This window comes from Branchiostoma belcheri, unplaced genomic scaffold (genome assembly GCF_001625305.1).
Source record: "Branchiostoma belcheri isolate BF01 breed outbred unplaced genomic scaffold, Haploidv18h27 scaffold17, whole genome shotgun sequence".
Classification (NCBI taxonomy): domain Eukaryota; kingdom Metazoa; phylum Chordata; class Leptocardii; order Amphioxiformes; family Branchiostomatidae; genus Branchiostoma; species Branchiostoma belcheri.
In genome coordinates, this window is record NW_017803157.1 from 2444195 (window position 1) to 2467728 (window position 23534).

Sequence of the window (23534 nt, forward strand, 5' to 3'; positions counted from 1 at the left end):
TTTCTAACCATACAAAACCATGAGTCAACCCTCCTTAACAAACAAAACTGCTGACAAGTCTTTGTTTCACCTTACACCATAGAGTTGCAAGACGTCCACTTAACTAAAGTCAGGGGTTACACGTACCTAGAAAGCGTGGCTGCACACCAAAAAGTAAGAATGACATCTTGACTGTCAAAGCAAAACAGCCACTAACGTACATGGTTTAGAGACAGAATTGCCATAAATGAAACTTGAAAATGATCAGTTACCACGCTGGGTACCGTATACTTGTCGATGGAATAACAGCAACATGATATACACACAGTTCAAGTGAAACAATTAGCTCTTCATACATTCCTAACATTCTTAGGTACATGACCCTATTAGTCAACTTGTATACACCTGTCATAGGTAACACTTGACTTACCGACAGAAGCGAGCTACTTTCCTGTAACTTTTAAGGTTCCTCCACGCTAATCATTTGCAGACAATCATATTTGTAGACACCTGATACTGTGATTCTCACAACACGAATATACCTGTCAACAATGTGCCACCTGTCCGTCTTTCTTTTCAAATCTTCACATCTTGACCTAAAGTAGGGCAACTCAGGTGGGGGGGGGGGTCACAATGCCCTACCTACTGTACATCCTGTAATATTTGCAATGGTTTTATGTTTGTGGGTTTGCACTTTTGTCGCAAACTCATCACACTACAAAGATACGCTCTTTCTGAGTGTGCTACTGTGTCATTTTGACTTTTGACCGCAAATTTAAAACACCACCAACACCTCCCTTCCCCCGCCTACCATGAAATTGAGGCCCTGCAAACGTAAATCAATTTACGGTATCCCTCATAACGGTCCAGGAATTCAGCCGCACGCTGCCAGGGGTGTTTCTTACATGTAATCTGCGGTTGGCAATCTCCCGTCCCCCTCTCGGGTTTTACACCTCTGGCTACATCAAAGAATGAAATGGGGACAGGGAGATGTCAGTCAACACTGGGACACAGGCCTGGGCTGAAACCCTACCTGCCAACAATGAGGGGAACCTGTATGTGGTTAGGTAATATTACACAGGACAGATGGGATATTAGTGTCACAGGGACAGCTGAGGGAGTCTCAACATACTAATCAGTTTACAATGTACAAATGTACATGCACATGCAGGCTAGAATGACTGTTACACCAAAGGGCTGTTATGGTAACGTATACCGGCTATACAGACACAACGATATGCTACAAATAAAATCAGGGCTTCAGATACTTTTTTTCTGTATACTTGCACCAGTACAGGTTGAAAATTTTACCAGACAAATTTTACCTGCACTACTCCCAATGAGGAAGTACATATCATACTGTAAACTGTTCATAAATCATTGCAATTATTTATTTTACACCTCATAGGTGGAAAATCCATGTACATGTATACCTATACCCAGTACATGGACCAGTGTAGGTTAGGTGCAGGTAGACATCAGAAATACCTGCACAGCTCCAATTTTACCTGTACTAAGGTGCCTATGCATCCAGTATTTCGAGCCCTGCCAACATATTATTAGCCAAGTCATTGACCAACAAATTAAACCAACTATTATTTATTAACCACTGTCTCACAGGCAATTGGCCTTCAAAGCAAACTATCTAAAGATTTTATCTTAATCCCCCACATAATCACAATCCTGATGACAGATAAATCAGTCCTTGTATCTAGTTCAGGGTACCTGACAAGCCATTAACAGATAACAGAAGAAGAATTTTCTGTGAAATGACAAAACCAACCTCTGCGCTTTCAAGTTCAGCCTGTCCTGGCCTGGATGTGGAGTTCTTCACAGATAGAGATCTCCCAGTTACTGACTGGATTACCTGCTATTGACCCAGAGTGACACAAAACCCAATTATACACTTGATTAAGCCCAGATGATCTAGCAGACTGGAATGTGGTCCTGACAAGCGATCCAACATCAAGTCCAAGATAACTTCAACAACCTTCATCTTCAGCAAATCAATACCATTCTTTTGGGGACGGACAGAATCAGAGATCAATGATATGTGAACAGATAAAAGTTAGAGCATTTAAAGACATACATTTTGTACATACACATATATACAGTCTGATTCAAACTTTTCTCTTTCCAAAGTTTTGTAAAATAAAAGCCTTCGTATTCATGAAAGGAATAATATTCTACCCATATTCCTAATGTAAAATGATGGCTTAATGTCTATAATTAAAGGATCAAATAAAATATTTTTACTATATAATTTTTACTGGTTGCCATCAATAAAGAAAGAATCTAAGAAGAAAATAAGACTTTAAGTGCAACACAACGTTGGAAATTTGGAGCCTGCTAGAGACTTGACCCATGAACAATCAGATCTTAAGTTAACAACCCTAACCACAAAGACCACATTGACTTACAACCAAAGGTTTCTAAGTTATATGCCCCTAGTGGTGTGTCTGAAACAAAGTATTTCCTTCATACTCCAACTCACGTTCTGGCCAGATGCCATACGATGAAGCTTACAAGATGGCACCATCTCTGTCCAAAACACGTTTTGAAAAAAATCGATATCATCTAATCATGTTGTGAGCTGTATTACTCTGTACGTTTGTTCATTAATCATAGCCAGCTCGTTATCTCTTGTATCTATAACGAACTTGCCTGTAGATATACACTGATGTCAAGCAAATTACCCCAGAACCCACATGGGGTGTTTTCTGAGCAATTTACTTTCAGCTCTTGGCTGGTTTTCAAGAAGGGGTCTTTGGTCAGGTGCCAGCACATACCAGTACTGGGACCTAGGGCGCCCTTACTGGTCCGCTGGGTGATACCATTTTACCAGAGGGTGTCGGAGGGGAAGGGTTTGAAATTGAAGGGCATCCACAGGCAAGCGAAGTTCATCAAGTCATTAACAGAAAGTGGTAGTAATGGCTATTACACTAAAATCAAGCAATGAATGTGTGACATATATGAAATCTTACATTGTCATGTTGATTGGATTATATGGATTGACATTTTCATCCATTTCCAAAAAAAAAGTCATACCATACTCTGTGTGTTAACATGTAATCATTCATACAACCTTCACATAGATCTCATAATGAAGGAAACTGTTTTTGCCATTTGCACGCTCGCATCAGTTTTGGGGTTCATGGAGGATGTCATCCATATAATCAAATCAACAAAGCATTTGGGAAGAAATTACTTTGTTCTACTTTTGCACAGTTGTGAGTTTGGAACAGTCCATTTTATGGGGAGGGTTATGACTGAAATACGTTGGATTTGCTCCAGAGCAAATGTGGCCTTTCTAATTTATGGGAGCCTGCAAGCCTTTTTCCGTAGAGCTTAATCGGCCGTTTTAATTCTACGTAGAGCGTATATTGGCGCATTTTGCTTAAAGCGTATTCACCGTTTTAATTCTACATAATGCGTTGAAGCCACTTGGAATTTATCATAAAGCCTATAATCGAGAGGTTTCAGAATTCAGCGTAGAGCGTTGTCGGGACCCCCCCCCCCATGCAGGCCCCCATTTATAATTGGATTGTCCCTAACTTATAGCCGAGTGCGGCCCATCTGGAAGGGGGCGTTGTGCCCCAGCATACCAGGCCTAGCCTGTCTGGGAGCCAGGTCACCCTGTGACTGTGTGTGTGTGGAGGATGGATGGAGGTGCAGCAGTGGTGTCCACATGTTTCCTCAAGCTACATCAATCACTCGTAACCTCAGTCAGGGTGAAGATTTGTAAAAGGCAAATTGATATTCATGAAGGAAACAACATTCTACTCATATTCTATATTAAAAATGAAGTCTTGATTAAGGATAGTTTGTAAATCAGGTGTTACTAAACATACTGTTAGTGTTACATATTATCGGCTAGTTCACAATCAGGTGCAGCAGTGGTGTCCACAAAATTGTTCCCTCACTGTAAAACATCCATCACTTGTAACCTCAGTCAGGGTGAGGGGATTAGATTCAACCCTCAGGATAGTTCAAGTTTGTGGTTCAGGGCTCGAAATACTGGGTGTAAGGTGCACTCAACTTTGGAGCTGTGCACTCAATATTCTTCACAGCACCCAAATATTTTCGTACGTAGGTTTACGTATGTAAAGATGTTAAATGTATAGTATATTCTTAACATCTACACTGTAAGTAAATGTAATAAAATCATTGTTGTAGTACTTTTCTTCTGATTAGTTATTGCTGACACTCTAGTACATGTAATTCTATTTTACAATGTATATGGTGCACACATGGTGATTTTATTATTGAAATTTCTACCATCCTGATGAAGTTATCTCTGCATACCTTTGACAGAATACCTGATAATGCTATTGCCAACAGCTATTGCCAACATCGCAGCTTTTCTTACAGAATACAGAGGATTTTATTACACAGGTTATTAAGTCACTACAGGTATCTAACAAGGAACAGCACATAACCTTAAGGTGTTGATTAAAACAAGAAGTGACCCTGTTACCCTGAAGCACAGAGCTGGGACCAAGCAGGGAAATCCAAGTCCCACATGGGGATCACCAGATGGGAGAAAGTTGGAAGTTCAAGTTCATAGCAATCACTTTCAAGTGCACAGAAGGGTTTCATCTTCAACCATGAAATTGATGTCTTAAAAGGTAATTGAAACAATATTCTAACAAAGATCAATAAATTATAACCTTGTTTGACGATGGCAAAATCAGACTAAACTACTTCTTTCTCTGCTAAAAACCTCAAAAAGTATAGTACGTTGTAGAATCCTCTTTTGACATTTTGTAGCAAGATTAGATGATATTGTATAGGAGGAAAGAAACACCACTATTTGTGGAGCTTCTTGTCATCACTGCTGCCATCCTACACACATGCCAATGGTTGTAGGGATGGATTCCAGGCTAAAGAGAAACACCTCTATCATATGCTAGTTGAAAGAGAACATATATGGGTTGCTACAAAATCATAGCATGCAAACAGCCTGGCGAGAACATTAAGACTATTAAAAGTCAGTCTGTCTCCTGTATGTCAGTCCTGACAGGTGTTAAGGGTTCTGGTTGAGTGGGTGAAGTTCAGTGGGGGCTGGTGGTGGAGCTGTTGACTGAGTAAATAAGGACCGTGTTGATACACCACGCCAAGTCACGCAGGACAAACCTACCTCAAGGTTGGGCGAGCAGAAATACCAAACAGACAGGTTATGGACCATCTGCCATGATGTTAGTTAAAGGAATCAAATCCAATGTAATTTCAGGGTGGAAAAACAGTATTTTCAAAGTCTATTTCCTTCAATGTTAGAAATGCCCATCTGCAGGCTGCATTTTGCAGAGACATTTACAATCTTGCAGATTGAAGAAAAATTAAGCATCCTGCAATTTTGCAGACTGAAAAAATCAGGCTCTCTGCAATTCGGAAATACTTTCTGCAAATCTAAACCCATGGCATATACAAAATTGCATGTTGGCAAACATTTATATGCAATTTAAAAATAAATGCATACCAGTAATAATTTAATTCTGTAAGATGACAAGAAGACTGATACTGGCTAGAACTCTGATTTATAAATGATAGAAATGGATTACGATTATGGCTTACACTGTTTGTTGCAATCAATGCACCTGTGCTTCTAGTAGCTGACAAAATCCTTGATATCTGTGGATTGGAAACCTTTGATATCTGAAGAAGTATTTTAAATCCTGGAAGAGATTAACAACCCTTGGGCACCCACAACTCTCCCTATGGAGGAAAAGAGGGATCAGATTCTCATAACACAGCTAAAGAAACAAACAATTCTACCACAGGAAGGTATCAACCTTGCCCATGTTTTGAAAGGTAGCAAAGAGTTGAGCATTTAAATAATGTGTTGTCTTATGATAATTAATATTCCATGTGGAGTAGGAAAAATCTCTAGACATTGTTGTTACAACCTCATTGTTGTCACAAACCAAGACATTGATTTGTTTTTTTTTTTTAATTTATTCAATTTCTTCATTTTGGGGCCAAATGACCTAAAATGTGGCATGGACGGAGGTATAGAGTGGTCAAATATCCCCAGGTTTTTTCCATTTTATTCCTAGATTTTTTACCTACATGTAACTTCTTTTTTTGTTGTAGTAAAGTTAATTTCATTTTTGTCCTGAAGCTCACAATTATTTCATACTTCTTATCTCCCTACTTGCAGTTAAAGAAGAGAGCTTATGTGTGCTGAACTCTCATGGCATTGTAAGAGGTGAAAGTGATAAGGATAGAATAACAGTTTCATGCTATATTCAAAGTGACACGGCAATATTACCACAAAATTGGCTGGCCTGGAGGTTCATTGGGACCTAACTGAAGCCATATGCAGGTTATTGACCTTCAAATAAGAAGTCAGACTGTCACCATCTTCAAAACTATCCTCAGGTGCACTGTGCATGTACATTTTGCACTTATCTTTCACAACTGTTTCGGCTAGTCTACTCTCAGCATCAACACTTAGATTATTGAGAAGAAGCATACAAATCTAACAGCTGGTGCACTTTTATGCTGGAAAAGAGATTTTTCCCTTTCCATGTGATACAAACCCTTTGAACCTCTGTCAGTATATCATTGCCTTTTGTAAAACTTCAGTACATGTATGTGTGGTATCAATCAGCAAAGCCAAAAAGATGCCCCCAACAAGATGCCATAAGTTTGTATAATTCTGAATGTCTAGGACCTGCTATACATGACATTAACAGTGAAGTTCTAATACTATATATATATATATATATATATATATATATATATATATATATATATATATATATATATATATATATATATATATATATATATATATATATATGGATTGCATTCCTTTGTATCTATAGCATTGGTACAAAGCATGCATGCAATGTAACTCGACAACTCATCCACTAGATTAGGATCTTGTCAGTCAACAATTAAATTACCTAAATGAGAACCAAATATGCCCCCACACTGGGAACAATGGGGCTGGGTCAGGTGCAGGTATAATGAATGAATGGATGAATGAATGAATGAATGAATGAATGAATGACATATTTATTGCACATTTTTACCACACTGGGCTAAGTACAGGTCAAAGCAAACATGATGAACAGATATAGTCAACAAAATAAAACTAACTATCGTTAGATAAATTCAACTTCTCTCTTTTCAGTTGTAGTAGAGATAAAGGAACATATGTTTTTTGATGGAAGGTTTCTCTAGTTGCGTTATGTTGACTCATAACAATTCAGGCTATCATGGGGTGCCTTGAACTGTTTTTTTTTTCTTTGCTCTGTCACTGAAAAAATCCGAGAACCAACAAATCAAATAAGTGGTGTGGCCTTAGCTAAAAACAAAAAGTATATGGACAAATACAACTTCTATAACAAACACTCTAACCATTATATGGTACTCTCATCCCATGCAAGCTAAGAGATCTCTTTTCTTGGAACCTGAGGCAGTAGCTAAGTGTGTGTAGAAGAATTTGATGGCCTAGTTACTGGGGCTTTACTTAAGACCTGTTCAGACCACAACCCAAGAAAACAATGGCAACGTCTTAAGATGATCGATAGGGTCACCCGAAAGGAAACACAGGAATGTCCTGAATTTCCAAACCGCTAATCCAGGGCAAACTTGAGAGCGTGCTCCAACACCCTGTAATCACAGCCTCCTAACAAGCACATTACTCACTGGGTACATGTCGTTTGCTTGTCAACTAAAGCACAATCATTGCAGAGTTGACTTTTTGATAAACACTGTGTCCGACATGTCATCCAGGTATGCCGGCCATTTAGCGCGTGTTTACAGATCAATGTCTGTGGGGAGAGGGGCTGTGCCTGAGAAAACAGGGCTCGAAATCCTTTTTTCTGCATACCTGCATTGGTGCAGAAAATTACCGCCACCAGACAAATTTTACCTGCACCACTCAGACTTTGAGAAGCATGCTGATCATACTACAAACTGTTCAGAAAACATTACTATTGTACATGTACATGTAGGTGATAACTGTCTAATAAAAATCCACATGTACCTACATTTGCATTATATAACGCAGCACATGGACTGGTGTAGGTTATCAAGTGCAGGTAGACATCAGAAATACCTGACCGCCTGACACCTGAATTACCTCCAATTTTACCTGCACTAATGTACATAATTTATGCACCCAGTACTTCCAGCCCTGGAAAAGAAGGTAGTGGCAGTGTGGTTTACTTAATCCTCTTACTGAATACCGACCTATCAATGATCCTGACCAAAACTCAATGAGTGTAAAGAAGGATCTACAGCTTAATAAGTAAATCCCAAGTTAAAATGTTTCTTTTAGAATTTAAATTGTCAAGCCAAAGTTCAAACTATCAAACTTCTGTCTACAGAACATAAAAACCCTGAGGTTGACGTCACTTGCCAAGATTAGGGATATTTTCTCTGTCAGCATTTTGACACGATCCTCTGGCTACTGACGTCAAAGTTCTACAATGATAATATTCCATTAGAAAAGTTACAAAAGTTACAAAAGAATTCAACAGAACAAGCTTTTGCTTCTCTTTAACAGTAAATGACACAAGTGAAGATACTTACAGTTGTAACGTGTACACGTCCTAAAGAAATAAAAAGGAACTTTCTGAACGTATAGAAATCAGATGACACATGCAATCTACAAGACACGAGACATGTAGCCAAGCGCCTACCTTTTCTGTCATACTTATACATGTAGTGCTCCTGGATTACTGGATAGTCCCAAAACTTCTCTCGTTTGAGGGCCAACCGAGAGCAGCGGACTTGCTAAGTCAGTTAGAACACCTGGCTGTATGCCTCTTCACTGAGGAATGTCTCCTATGTCAGTCTGCTTTGTATCAGGTATTGAGGTCAAAAGTCAGAGGTCAGTTTGTCATACCAAAGAGGTCATGTTTAGGTATTGATCAGTGGTAAATAGTGCCGGGGCAAGAGGTTTCATGGCAGGCCAAGCATGACTTCAAAAACAACCTCAGCGGCCAATAGGAGTGCCTGTAACACCCGGGACCTGGCAGAGTTATTTGGCAGTGTGGAATGGTTCTTGGGAATAGAAAACTTGCTCTTTTTGTTATGGCGATCTTGGCATTCCTTCCTTGCAAGGGTAGTGGCTGATTGAAAGGGAGAGCCAATGACACAACGGCCCAAGAAAAATAACCCAAAATTCAACGCCTCGTATCAAGTACACTTGACACCGGCCGCACAAAGGCAGGGCCCAACAGGGTAAAGAAAGCGGAGCAAGACTTTTTGTTTGGTCGCTTCCCGCCACAACAACTTGCCTTGAACCAGGACGAACTCTAAAAGCTCTGAGCACTGATGGCAATCTAATGACTTCTGCATCCAGCATTTTAACAATTGGATTCTATAATGAATTACTGTAACAGTTGAAGAAACATTGTCAGGTTTTTTTAATGATACAATCTGCAATCATACAATCTAATGTCAATCACACTAGATATGGGTTGACGATTTCATTTAGCTAAAATTCCTACATGTATGTATTAAAAACTGTACCACAGATACATTACTTTTATTAGTATCATATACATATACATGTATCACATGTAACATCAGGAACTTTGCATGAGTGTCTCTCACCTGCTGATGTGTAGCTCTACTAAATTACAGTTCAACATACATTGAATATGACAAAGCTGCCAATGTAACACAAAGAGAGTCGTACATTTTGTACCTAATAAGACTTTCCACAGTTTCTGTGGAGTCAGAGATGGCCTAACGTACTTGGAAGACAGCCAAACACAATGCCATAGCTTTGAATGATTAATCAAGTGCAGGGACCTCTCCACAATGTTTATCCCAATTCACTGCCCAATCCTGTCAGGAGACTGTGACATAGGGTCAGAATGGCAGATGGAAAGAAGACTTGTTAGTGTTAGTGTTACACATCAGATACAGTCAGACTATGGGATCGTAAAGATGAAGGGGGATACCGTTACATAATGTTCATTCCATGGACATAATATCATGTGAATTATGTTCATTAATTTGTGTGCAGACACCATCCCTGCTTTTGTATATATACATCAAGTAGTATAATATCATTCGTAGCATTGGGAAAATTATAGCTTTGAGAAGGACTTTGACCGGTTTCGACTTTATTTGTGTCTCTCAAGAATGACAGAGATCGGAACACTCCTCCTTTTGTACCTTTTTCTGTGCCTCTCTAGTGCAGGGCGCTCTGCTTGAGTTTCTGATATTGACCAATCAGGTGAGCATTAAGGATCTCATTTTCAATATATATTTGCATTGATCCTACATTTGTATATGCTACACTGCCACAAATGGACGGTATCAAAAGGACAGCCTACTCTACACTGAAGATTTAGCCTCCCAGTTAACATTTGCATTGGCATGGAAATTACATTCTTGACACGAAGAACTGGACAGGAGTGATGAAATCCTGCAGTGGGAGACTGGCACCAGGAAACTGGGTACCTTAGGTAACAATTTCAAATATGTCCGTGTGCCTGACACCCAGGCTGACAACCTGTCAGCACAGACACAGGAGGTCAGGTGGGGGTGGAAAGCCAACCACTTCCAGCCAAACACTTTCAGGTTGAGGTCTTCCAGAAGGTGTTGTCATCATTCCTTTTTACCTCCAAGTCATGGTACACTTCTGAACACATCTATAGTGACCATGCAACATTGGTTACGAAGTACTATTAGCAAATGCAAAGCCATGTTCAGAATCATATCATAGGACAATGCTGAACATAATTCCAACACAAGAATTTTCCAGGAGTGTAACGGTATACACCTGTAGGAGTTGCCTGGAAGAGAACCTGCCCCAACTGCAATAGATTGGACTCAAGGCTATTATAAAATAGGCTACCAGAGGTGAAGTGTAACACTTTTTAAATAGCTGAGTAGTGCAATATAATGCATCCACACTATAGTGTCACCTCTACTCTTTTCAATAAATGTATTGGGATCTTTTAGATTCAGAGGTTTGATGCCTATACATGTAGTTTTCAAGTATACCCAATGGTTAAATCCCAAGTGACACTTCTTCTGCATTTGGACAGAATTAACAATCTCCTCATTAAAAAAAGTCATGTGGAGACACTTGTCTCTTTTAAAGTGAAAAGAATTGTGTAACTCATTACAAGATGTTTCCAGTGACAAGAGAGAAAGACAAGTTCTTGACCCTTTCATCCATAAACACTCAGACCCCAAAAGGGCGAGAGTGACAGGTGACAGACAATGTGTGTGTCTGGGAATTGAACCAGTGACCTGTGGGTTATTGTACAGTCTTGTGGATGATCTCCCCTGAAAGATGGATGTCTTCATTAGGTCAGAGTGTCCAACACCTACATACCAGTGGGTAATGAAAGCAAGGTGTGTGACACTCAGGCCTAGGAAAAAAATGTTGTTTTTCGTGTTTCAGTCGTGAAAAAATTAGGGTTGGTAGGTAGGGATTATCTTTTTTTTTCACTTTTCTTTTAGACTTTGTTGACCTCTATATAGTGATTCAACTTATACGATACAGTTTAACAAAGTAAAACTTGCATGTACAATGTTTCATCACTCAGGTGTCAGATCATGGAGGTAGAAAAGGTTGACCAGCTCAAAAAATTTATGTCCCTTTCAGGTGTCCACACAAACCACCTCGAACATATAGTTCTGCAAACATGTCCATTTTTACCAGACCACAAACTTTTGCTACCACAAATATAGAGTGGTTTACACTGTAATACCTGACCATATGGATATCTCTCATTGATTTAATGCTATACTTTTACATCCTGGGCACTGCAAACAAAATGACTGTAGTTTGAACCTTCCATAATGTTATAAAGAGATTCCAGAGCAGACCTAAAGTGACACAGATGAAGATTCATGTTGTTTTGATAAGTAAACCACAGAAACCATCAAATCAACCTCCCATCACACCAGCTCCCTTGAGAGAGGAAACTGGCCCCAATGTTAACTTTACCATGAAATCAAACCCAAGCACTGGAACCATCAACTACTGTGACAGCAGTAGGTGTATATATGGTATGCTGAATAATAGACATTTTCTTCCTTTCCTTTGGAATTGATTTTGGCATTCTACAACATCAGTATCGTTTTCCAGTATTTTTTTAGGCGATTGACGGCATATATGTACTCATTTTGCTATTACATTAATTTTGCAGCTGTGCATGTGGTCAAACAGATTTTTAAACGGATGAAAATTCATGCACGCGCGAATGACATCCATGTTATCAGATCAACATGGCCTTAGGGGAGATATTGGCAAGGCATGATGTATATTCTAACATCATTTCAGGGCTGTTCAGGTAAAGGTCGCAAAGGCAATGTAGCATACAGGAGCACAACTGGAATACGCTGTTTAATTTCTAGCTATTGCAGGGCTGTTTCTAAGTATGGTTGGCAAAGATAATTTTGACATGTATAACATTTTGGTGCATCAAAAATTTACTTTAACTTTAGTGCTAACGGTTTGTGAATTTTCTGCTCCAATATATATACTGGTAGCCTACTGGTACACAATTTTGAATTCTTTAACTTTTGCAATAATCTATGTGTTTTTTACTTCATACTTTTACATGACTTCGTAATATTGGCAGTATCATGGCTCATTCACTCACTCCCATTCATATAAAATTCCTCAGCAAATAATTCCAACTGGAAGGAATTCCCCCACCCCTCCCACTTGCCCACAGGGCTAGTTCCTGTCCTGATGGAAGCATGTGGAACTGGTGACCCTTCTCTGAGATAAGGGCTGGAATGGCGTTGTAATGTCTCCACTGGTGCAATAAAGGAAATCGTTCTCCCCACAGCAAATATTGACAATCAAAATATCATGTCCACTTCACCAAGACATCAATTTGACGCCTTTTTCCGTGTATTGGGGACTTTTCCGATTGCTCTCTCCATGCAGAATACAAAAGACGAATCTTGATATACGACATTGGTTTACTTTAAATAGGAACCAATGATACTGGTTTCTATATGCCAAAAGGACCAAATTGATACGAAAAATGTGGTATGTTGTAAGCATCTGGATTCATATCAAGTTTTAACCATTAAAATTTTACATGCTCTCAGACATATATTATGCTTCAACTTGTTTGGCTAACCTTAAAACACCTGTTTCACAAACCTTTCTCTCTCCAAAATCCTACTTAAAACCTTTTACAAAATAGGCCCTTACATAGATTGAAGACACATGTTTTTTTTTTCTTTGCAAAAACTTTCAAATGAGGAGCAGGCTTGCCTATACCAGCAGTAACCTAATTCTAACTGCTTGATCATTCTAGGAATTTTCCCTCTGGCCCTTTCTTCCAATTGAGGAATATTGTTTTGACTTCCAGAAATGAATGCAGATTGGCTTCCCTGACAAATGAGAGATGTTTGCTGCTTCCCTGACTTTCTGAGATGTGCTTTCAATATTGAGTTTATTATGAGCCATGAAGACAATTTTTCATGTGTCAGGTGAAGCTAATATGCCCATCCTGCCTATGATTGAGCTGTGCTAGCAGGCAGTGGACTGGGACTGCTGATGGAAAGTCACAAAAAGGCAAGGGCACATAAAGAACAGAATTCTCGGCTTATAAGATACTATCTTCAGATGCAATATATCACATGCTCATAATGTTTCATGCACATAATATCTCATGCACATAATCATGATATCTGATATATAGAGTTATAGTTTCTCAAAATTTGCCTGCTGATTCCTAACACTCATGTATCCGAAGGTGTGACTGCTGAACATCCAATTATTTGACAAACTGCTCATAAAGTCTGACTGAAGGGGAATTTGCAGTAGTAACCGGTAGGTGTAGTTAAAATTGAAATCTATGCATACATTGTAGAACAACAACATCAACCAAAAATAAGTCAAAGGAGAGTAAAAAGGATGATGGCAGGAGTAGTGACAATCTTGAAAAATCGGATTCAACTTTTAAGTACAAAGTCTTCAGAAGAACAGAGATGAGAATGAATGACAAAGACAACACAGGTAAATGAGATCATCACACCTCTCATACAACTCCCTCACTACTTGAGCAAACACAATAAAGAGAGCTCAAGGGGTGAGTATTCTATCTTGAAGAAGAATAGCCTTAATGTAAAAGGAAGTCAGGCATGCAAAGAAAGTATGTCAGCTAGCCAGATTATTGGTTATAAGAAAGGGTCACAGGAAGGAGCAGGCATTCCCCAGGTAAATCCCTGTGGTACAAAGAACAGAGGGAGGGGAGGCACCGTGCTGAAAGCGTGGCCTGTTTAGCAGGGTTCTGACTGAAGGGATTGTTGTCCTAAAAAGGTATGTTCAAACAGTCTGGGAAACATGACACGGTTCCGAGTACACAAGCCCTGCAAAAATAGAACAGGACAAGCTGGCTGTGTCAATGTAGAGTACCAGTAGACCTTACTTCCCTTCGCAAAAGAAAAACTTCATTACATGTCCATACTGAGCAAATACTCAAACAATACCTTTCTGTGCAACTTTAAACAAAGACAGGATAGCTCAAACCAACCTTTTCCAAGCTTCATGCTATCAATGACATCTCTGCAGCGGTGACAACATGTCCAACAAGACTTTACTTCATACTGAAAATGTCGTTACTGACGTGCTAATGAGCCAGACATCCTATCTAGTAATGTCACTTGTCAACTCATGATTCATCTTTTGGCTGATCCAAAACTGTGTCCTGTGACATTTTCACATTTGTTAGGATCATTTATGAAAGCAGACAACATGCAGATCTAGGTAAAATAGTGTAAGGCTACACCAATTTAATTTGCTGATTCTCAGATTTTTCAGAAAAAAAAATATTTGTCTGGGAAAAAAAACAGGCCAAAAGGAAGGATTAAAATGATAATCATGGTTATGTCCTGTGAAGAAAACGTAATCCATGGGAAACTCATACTCTAGACTACACAATAACAACAAGGCTCCTCTGTTTCCATACCAAAAATGTATGACATCTTTTGTTTATGAGGGCACAGCAAAAGGTTGGCAACAAAACTCGTTCTCGGAACACCGTTCAATATGCCGACATGACTGGTTACCTATCTAACCTACATTTGTCAAGTGCACAATGTCACAAGTTCCTTATAATAAATGCTCTTCAAAGACCTAGTATGCAATTAAACACTTAGCATTACCTTATTGTTTTGTTTGTCAGTGTGTATAATGCCTTAATCCTGCTTGTTATCACCCTGTTATTGATAACACCTCAGTGCTAAATGATTACTACTAATCATCTTAATCCTCTGTTGAATTTCAGGGGTACATTTTAATTGCTAACCTAACAAACACCTGTCCACATTTACTGTTTTATACTGCTTTGTCTAGAAGCTATATGGTTACTGCATAGATTTCTCCTATCAGTATAATTGAGGAAGTAATTATGCAATTGAAACAATTACTCAACTGTGCAGTAATTCATAATTAATTCATAGGAAACTGAATCAGTGCACTTCATAACACTCATTGATTCACAGAACTACTTGTTCATACAGCTAATGATACCTCTTTGAAATATACATTGGTATATGTTTCATTTATGGTACCTCAACTTTTATAAATAATTGCCAATTTAGCACAAATAGGTCACCCATACATGTTATTTTCAAGAGGTAGTTTGCCAGACACTGTATAATGTATTTATACATTAATAGTCATGCAATTGAGTTTCCTATCTTCCATACACTTCGTGCAAATACAAGAACAGCAAAATGGCTAGTATGTAAAGAAATGAGCTGATTACTCAGACATGTGTACTACTGTGTAGCTCCAATCCTCCCACTCAGGTGTGAAATTCTCTCCAGTTACTGCATTTGGGAGGAGGCAGCACAGAAAGGATACTGAACTGAAACTACTACATTTGTACTAGTAGTAGTAGTGCCAGATACACAGTTTTTTTGCTAAAGAAAGGTGAATACTTTTTCTGATCTTTCCTCAGATCTAAATGGCTAGCAACGTCAGTTTGACTAGAATCAATCTGAACCCCATTCCTCCTAGGTATACCACACAACAGACATTTGTTTGACTATCTAGGTTTGGGTCCAGCTCTCTAGCACAAACTTGTGCCCTGCTGACCAGGCAACTGGCAAGCCTTACGGATGTCCCGCTGTTTGTTTCCTTGTTATTCACACAACAGTGTAATCCCATCTGTCACTTATGTCATTTCCTAAGCTGGGATCAGACCAGAGGGAAGACTTTATATTTTACTTCACGTGTCATGGCAAAGTGCAATGACCAAGTGGGTAGGTCGTGAGTTCGATCCCCGGCCGAGTCATGATACCAAGCATACCAAGAAGACATCAACTTGTATGACCTGGGTGCTCACAATCACTAGTATCCCTGGGCCATTCTTTAATACACCATAAAAGTTAACAATCTGTGAAAAACACAATTTCCTTTCAGCCTCAAGATCTAGATTTACATGGCCGTGTTGTAAAGTTCAAGCTAGTGAAATAGCATGTTAAAGATCCAACCACACTTATTCAAACTCAAAGAGCAGGGGACCTTCCTGGTATGAGCTAGTGGTTCAAACCTTACAGTTTGGTGTCAGGTTTGACATCTTGAAGAGGTGATAGTCACCTGTTATGGTAAATCTTCATAGATAAATAAATATGGAATACTTTAATAATTTTTTTTTTCAGCAATGCTGGATGGAAATCAGGTGACCTTCAAAAACATGACAAGCATCTGGATCGCACCACATTTCCAAGGGGGGGACAGCGTAGAGATCAGTTAGTCTGAATATGGACTTATCCAGGGTGACATTCCGATGATGCATGGTCAAAAATACCCTGACCCCTCTGTCCTGGGCAATCAGTCATGGCTTGTCATGCCAACTGCTTGTCTCAACCGATATGCCGTATTCCTAACTAAAGGATTCGGACAGGCTGTGGCATAAATGGAGATAGATGCATTTTTGCAGGACAAGTATGCAGAACTTTCTAGATAGCTTTTCCCTACACTGACTTTGCCTTTGGATACCAAACAGTTCTTTCCTAGAAGCTTCAAATTGTGAATGCTTCTCAAAAGGGTACAACCTTAAACTTTTCAAGTTTAAGGTAAATGTTAATACATTTACTCAAAACATGTCAGTGGCTCATACGAGCCTTGTTTTGAGGTGACAATTGAAGTAAATAAAAAAGACTATTTCAATCCATTTATTCATTCAACATGCATAAAAATGATAGTACAGTATGTCTCAAGTGTATGCTGTTTACATTACAGCAAGTTGTCACAAACACAACTGTTTGTTCAAATTGTTGTCATTTTCGTAAAAGGTCTGTGAGTTATTATTAATTTATTTACCAGACATTGCAGGAGGAATTGTTAGTGATACCTAATGTACCTTTGACAAAATACATATATACTCTGCATTCCCATTCAACATTATATTATGAATATCAATGACCATGACCAATGGAAGGTAAACACTCCAGTTTGTCTTTTGTTTGTTTAAACTATTCTTTATTAATGAGAAGCTCAAATCAGCCTGCAGGCCACTTTTCATTGAGGTCATGAGGGAAGAGGTTGGGGTCAGACAAAATTGAAAATGTGTCAAAAAGACAAAGCTTACATCATTTGTCAACAGTCTTTTTCTTAGTTTAAGGACCAAAATTACATGAAAACAACACACTTTTATGCCATGAATACCTACCAGGGTACCTAACATAGAGTACTCACCATAGTACTGTGTCCATGAGTCCAAGGCTAACAATGCACCATTTAGCTGTGATAATCACATGCCCTCCCACCTCCACCCACTTATTAACGGATAATTATAGGGGCTCTGGTTCTAGGATACTCACAGGAAGCACAAAAACCCATTTCTAACCTCTTGAATCAAAACATTACAATCCTATAAAATCTATTTCAAGTTTTTTTTTTTAGATAACCTGTGACTCTAACTTCACAAATATTCCTCTTGTAACATTGTACAAAGTCTACAACAAAGTGCTGAATTCAAACGAATTTACTAAACAGTTCCAATCTGTACACATGTTTTTGCTTACCCTTTCCTGTATGGTAGCCCTTTTCTTTATCCAAGACCAGGTAACAGGAGCCCAGTCCTAACTGTGATGTCCACGGCCAGTTATTCTGTCATAAATATCATACAGGGGCACATAGGATACATACTTAGCCACTCAAAGTGACAGTTCTGGAACAGTTGGCCAGACTACAGTAATGCGCTTCCAAATTTCTGGGGAGATTTTAACATTTTTAAGGGGTCTTAATTTCAGATGAAAGACACCACTGTCTGGTTCCCATATACTGGGAGTAATTGGGACTAAGATCAAAAGATTCTTCTCCTTCCAATCCTACATGTTTTCCACCCAAATCAAGAGCAGAGGTTTTTATTTAATGAAGAAAAGAAGACAAGCCTCAGAGTTTTAATATTCAACAAACTTATTTTGAAGGGGACTTACCGGTTCGTGAAATTTTTAACCCCATGTCAGGATATGTCATGTGAATGCTCAATCTTTGATAGGCAGCATAATCTGATGCCTACTGTAGCCAGTGCCCATAGTGATGGATACTCAATCCCCCATACATGCAGATAGACACAATTAAACTGTCACGAGCAGCCAACACAAGACCCATCTACTAGTATATGACTAGACAGATTGGTCAGGCCTAGCAAAATTAATGTTGTGTTTTTGGTCTCACAGCCCTGAAAATGTAGGGTTGGTCAGTAGGTAGAGATTTCCTACATTTTTTTTTAATTTCTTTTTTTTTTTTAGATTTTGGCTGAATTGATGGAACAAATACTGTCTCTCAAGTCAAGGGCTTGTCTACCTGTTTACAAACTTGTGGACAAATATTTCACCTGATTTACTGACAAAAAATAATATCTGGGAGTGTGCTTGAAAATTTTATAGCCTTACAAGCAGTCAATCCAAAAAAGGCTAGGGTCGGCAGGTTTTTGCTAGAGTCCAGAAACCAGGAAACCAGAAACACAACATTTTTGTTTTCCTAGGTCTCACCAGTGTGTCTGAAAATTGTGAACTAGGCTAGAGGTCTGTGAAAAAAACAAAACTCTTCAACTCTAATATCCTTTAGGACTTGAACAAGTGCCCTTGGGGAATGAGGAACAGGAAACATTAAAGACCTCCAACTGACATCATCACATGTATTACCCCATTAACATGAGCGATTGGGAACCAGGATTGACCATTATGTACATAATAGATGAGCAGCTCATCTAATTTGAGGAATTGTTCAGGCAATCTGGGCCACAGTGTGAAACCACAGTATATCTCTAGGGACATGGGGGGATAGTATATTAGTTACTAGTCTTTGCAAATATTTCCTGAAACCATGTTGTATTTTCTGAACAAATAACATGTCAAAAATTAATAAAATTTTCTATTGAACAGGAAGAGTTTGATCTGAAGCTATGGACTCACTCACATTATGAAAATTGTGCTTTCATATTGTAAAATAGTGAAACCATTTATGCACAAATGTAGGTTTTCAAGTGGATGAACTACAAGTCAAAGCCAGTAGTATAACTTCAGCATAGAAGTGAGAGAACACATTAACTATAATATATAAGTATTGTAGGGTAAAGGTAACATCTAGATGTCAGCTAAATATCACACAACAGAGACAACAAAACATCTATTGTTCTCAAATACAAGTAGATAGAATACATCTGCCAAATTGTTTTCTGGCAAAACATTAAACATTGCAGCAATGCTATTCCTGTATGTACTCGTTTGAAATGCATGAAATTGAAAAATGAACAAGACTCAAATGACACATGTTCTGTGGTTCAATTGGTTTTATGTTATAGTTACAGTTCTAGTATAAACTGGGACACATATCATACATAATTCATAAGACTGGATTTTTTTGTATTGTGCACCATTCAAATGCAATTGTTACATTAAGTAGTGAGCAAAGGTGGGGAATTAGTGAAAGTGTGACCTATGCTAAATTAGGATAGAATTACACTAAAACAAACCAATTAATCACCTTGATCCAAAGTGTTTTTCACAAATGCAATATGGCAAAATATGTAAGAGAAAGTTATGAAATTCTAATATCTATGATACTATCAAGAGGAAGTAACAGCAATATACATGTACATGGCATTTTGCAAGAATGACACACAAGGCGTACATGCATACAGCAATTGTGTTTTCAAAAAAATCACACTTAGGTGGCATAACAGATTATGTGTAATTTCCTGTAGTAAAGTATATTACTAGTTAGGCTAATGACACATGGGGAGGGGGGCATGTCAGATTTACTGGCCTGGCTTTGTAGGATTTAGATGAAGCACAGAATCCCCCCAAGGCAAAACAACACACAAATTAGAAGTAAACAAAGCTTGGCCTACTGGTGTGACCTCTATGTCACAACTGTGAACTACACATCCCTGGTGCTCAGCTTTGCTAGCTCTACCATTGAATCTCATTCAAAACAGTCCATTCTGTGGCTAGCCTCTAGCAGGCTTTGGGAAGGCTGGAAAGAGTAGAAATTGGACAAATACTATATACATATAAAGATAGACAGATGCCACTCCCAAAGCTGTCTATCTGGCCAATTTCTACTCTTTGCAACCACTTCCCGAAGCCTGGTAAAGGCTACATTCTGACTAAATTATTGTCTTGTTTCCACGAATATAAACAAGGAGCTTCGTATTAATAAGGTCTAGGGGTGGAGCTATTATCCACTCAAGTTATGTTCACACGGCGCTAGTATAGAGTGAGTTATCCACGATCTTTGAGCAAATATAATAAACGCCTTTCGACGTACTTTTGCCACTAGGTAATGACTGCCACGTCGTTACGTGCTGGTTCATTGTGGCAAATAATGTTTGTGAAATGGACACTTCTGATTTTGACAAGTGCGGTTGGGGAGGGGGGCGATCGTCATATATAATAGCGTGACATTCACACTGCCCATACGTAATCTTTTCTGACATTTATAAGCTGTCACCAAGACTGTCACACTATGCCAGGGAACAGACACCAGAGGACAACAACACAGGCGACGTTTTCCAGAATATTTTTTGGTGTACGTTACATAAATACGAAGGGTGGCCCACAGGCGGCCATGTTGGAATGTGGAGGGTCGCAGAACGTGTTTCACGCGAACGTCCACACCTAAAAACTCGCTGTCAAACATGACAACTGTCAGCTACGACGTTCAACGATAGACTACTTGCCGCACGACAAACAACGCTCCCTCAAATATTCCTACAGCGAGGAAATGTAAATAAAGGAACATACCGAAGTCACGGGAGGTACGGTGGCGCTCAAGGGGGGTACAGAATCAAATCCGTTCGTCCGGCGTCTGAATTTCTCCGGTGATCGCGCCCAAACTTAAGTGTGATATTACACGTACAGACGTGTGTGTGTACTACACGCCCGGTATGCAGACTATGCGGCCCAAGCCGAGCCGGGAACAGGTTTTTCCAGTGGTGAAGCCGAGCTGAGCTACAGTACGGCGTGGCCCTTGGGGAGGTGGGTCGTGCCAAGAAACAAAACAAATGGGAGGGGCAGCCTGCGAACGCGCAGACGCGTGGGGCGATGACCTCTCAGGAACGCCGCGGGACCTTCCACCCCCATCACAGGCGGAAAGTGGTTCGACCCAATTATAATTTCATGAGTACAATGTACTTATTGTTACCCCCATTGAAGAATAAAAACTGTGGTATATCATAATATAAAAGCGTGATAAAATATATAATAATCTAGTCTTCTGGCTATATCAGAAGATCGCTTAGAAATTTGACCTGTTATCTATAAAGTGAGTCCTAACCTAACGTTACCTCGAAATACAATACCAATCTCACACATATTTTATTTCTTTAATTTCCAAATGGTACATTGAAAACCCTCACTTTTCCGTTTGATAATTTTAATCGCCATCTTTCGAATTCATGTACAGTTATGTTTTCGACTTATTTGGGACCGAAAAACTGAGTGACACTACTTTGAAAACAGGCCAAAATACTCCAGTTTTTTATTGGAGAATTAACGTTATGCGTCATACACGTATGTAACGTTACGAAGCAGCTTTATTTATTAACTCGTGTATGCGTTCGCTAGCTAGTTTTTTTCTTCGTGGTTGCTCGTTTGTTTGTTTTATTTGTTTATTCCCTGATATCAGCGTAGACAACTTCACCGTCCAAATTCCTTTTTCGAAATCTTTTTACAATGACAGTTTCTTTCTTTCCCCGTACGGCCAAGCTTTGGAATTCCCTTCCTGACAAGTGTTTCCCACCAATCTACAATCTACAGTCTTTCAAATCAAACGTTCACCGCCATCTCTTGACATAGCCATGTTTCTCTCTCATATTTCCAGTTCAATGCCAAGGAGTGGTTGTATAGACCTTGCATTGAACCACTCCGTTAAAAAAAAGACATTGTTTTATTGAGCATCATAGAAATATAGAACACAGTGGCGGGAGCTCACAAGAATGGCCGTTAAGCGGCGACATCTAGCGACATCTTCAACCAATCCAATTCAACCTGCATACTGTTCACTGTACAATTCACGGTACAGAATGTTAACTACAACAAACCTTAGCATAAAAAAACTCTTATAAAACATAACTGTGATCCGTTTCGAATTTTACTTGCATACTGGAAGCCTGAAATGGAATTGCAATTTACTGGCATCCAGAAGCGGTCATCATAAAAATAACGCTTCCTATATTTATAACCGATAGATTTGCCATATGATAAACGCAGTATCTGTACCCATTTGGCATCGTTTCTGTATGGTGACGCAAACTCTTCTCTATTGCTGAACTGAATGGCAAAACAGATATCTCCAATTTCAGATGAACAACTAGTCGGTTTCTGAGAAACGTTGTTCTAGATGACGACACCACGCACCAGAGTCGTTGGCTCTATTTCGAGTACCACTGTATACCATCGTTCTTTCCGCTCCGCGTACCGTTATAAACATAATATCAGTTATCTTGACGAGACAGGGAATAGTGGTGCATATAGAGTCACGTATCAATATTATCTACTTTACATAATGTTTTACCATATTGACAACTTTCGCCCTTAGCCATGTTAGCTGATGCGGGCATTTCAAATACAGTCTGGTCACCCAAACTAGAGTATACTGTTCATACAATCAAATATGAGTTCGGTAAGAAAACAAATTAGGACATACGGAACATGGGGAAACAATTGTCTGTTTACGTATTGCGTCGGACCCGAATCAAACGTTACTGCCCAGTTAGCTAGACCAAAGGTAGTCTCATGATAAACTAGTTAATCTCGTCTGCGACAAGTTGACTATATACGATTTATGAATCTTTAGTTCTAGAGATCTGTGCTCCGGGAAAATGTGATTTCAGAATCAGAAAATAACTTCTTTAAAAGTATGTTTATCTTACCTTATAGAGGCGCAACATAGTGCCGTCTTTACAGCGAAGGACGCGGTCACACTTTCCAGTGTTCATCAGTAGAGTTTATCCTAGTTTTTCCTCTCTACGAACAACAGTCGGTTTTACCACAGATTCTTGTCACACGCACTTACTTCTGACTAACCTTACACCGATGCCAACAAGCAACAGGAATGCCAAGGGCAGGAATAGGGCGGGGAC

The 23534-nt window shown here is 39.2% G+C and overlaps 1 protein-coding gene across 49 annotated transcripts in view; it reads right to left on the reverse strand.

The window, feature by feature from the left end:
* Positions 1-23534, reverse strand: part of LOC109466753 (sorbin and SH3 domain-containing protein 1-like) — an 85273-nt gene that overhangs the window by 59067 nt on the left and 2672 nt on the right. Inside the window, exon 1 of one of the 49 annotated variants that reach the window (XM_019764564.1) lies at positions 21196-21472. The exons of 44 other annotated variants lie outside the window; for them this stretch is intronic. Coding sequence is in view for 3 of the 5 variants with exons in the window: in XM_019764532.1 (XP_019620091.1) it covers positions 23325-23390 (66 nt within the window). In the remaining 2 variants the exon portion in view is untranslated. Of the gene's footprint in view, positions 1-8636; positions 8816-21195; positions 21473-23324; positions 23492-23534 lie in introns of those variants that run through there. 4 more of the 49 variants (XM_019764532.1, XM_019764544.1, XM_019764574.1 and 1 more) reach the window with 4 other exon arrangements.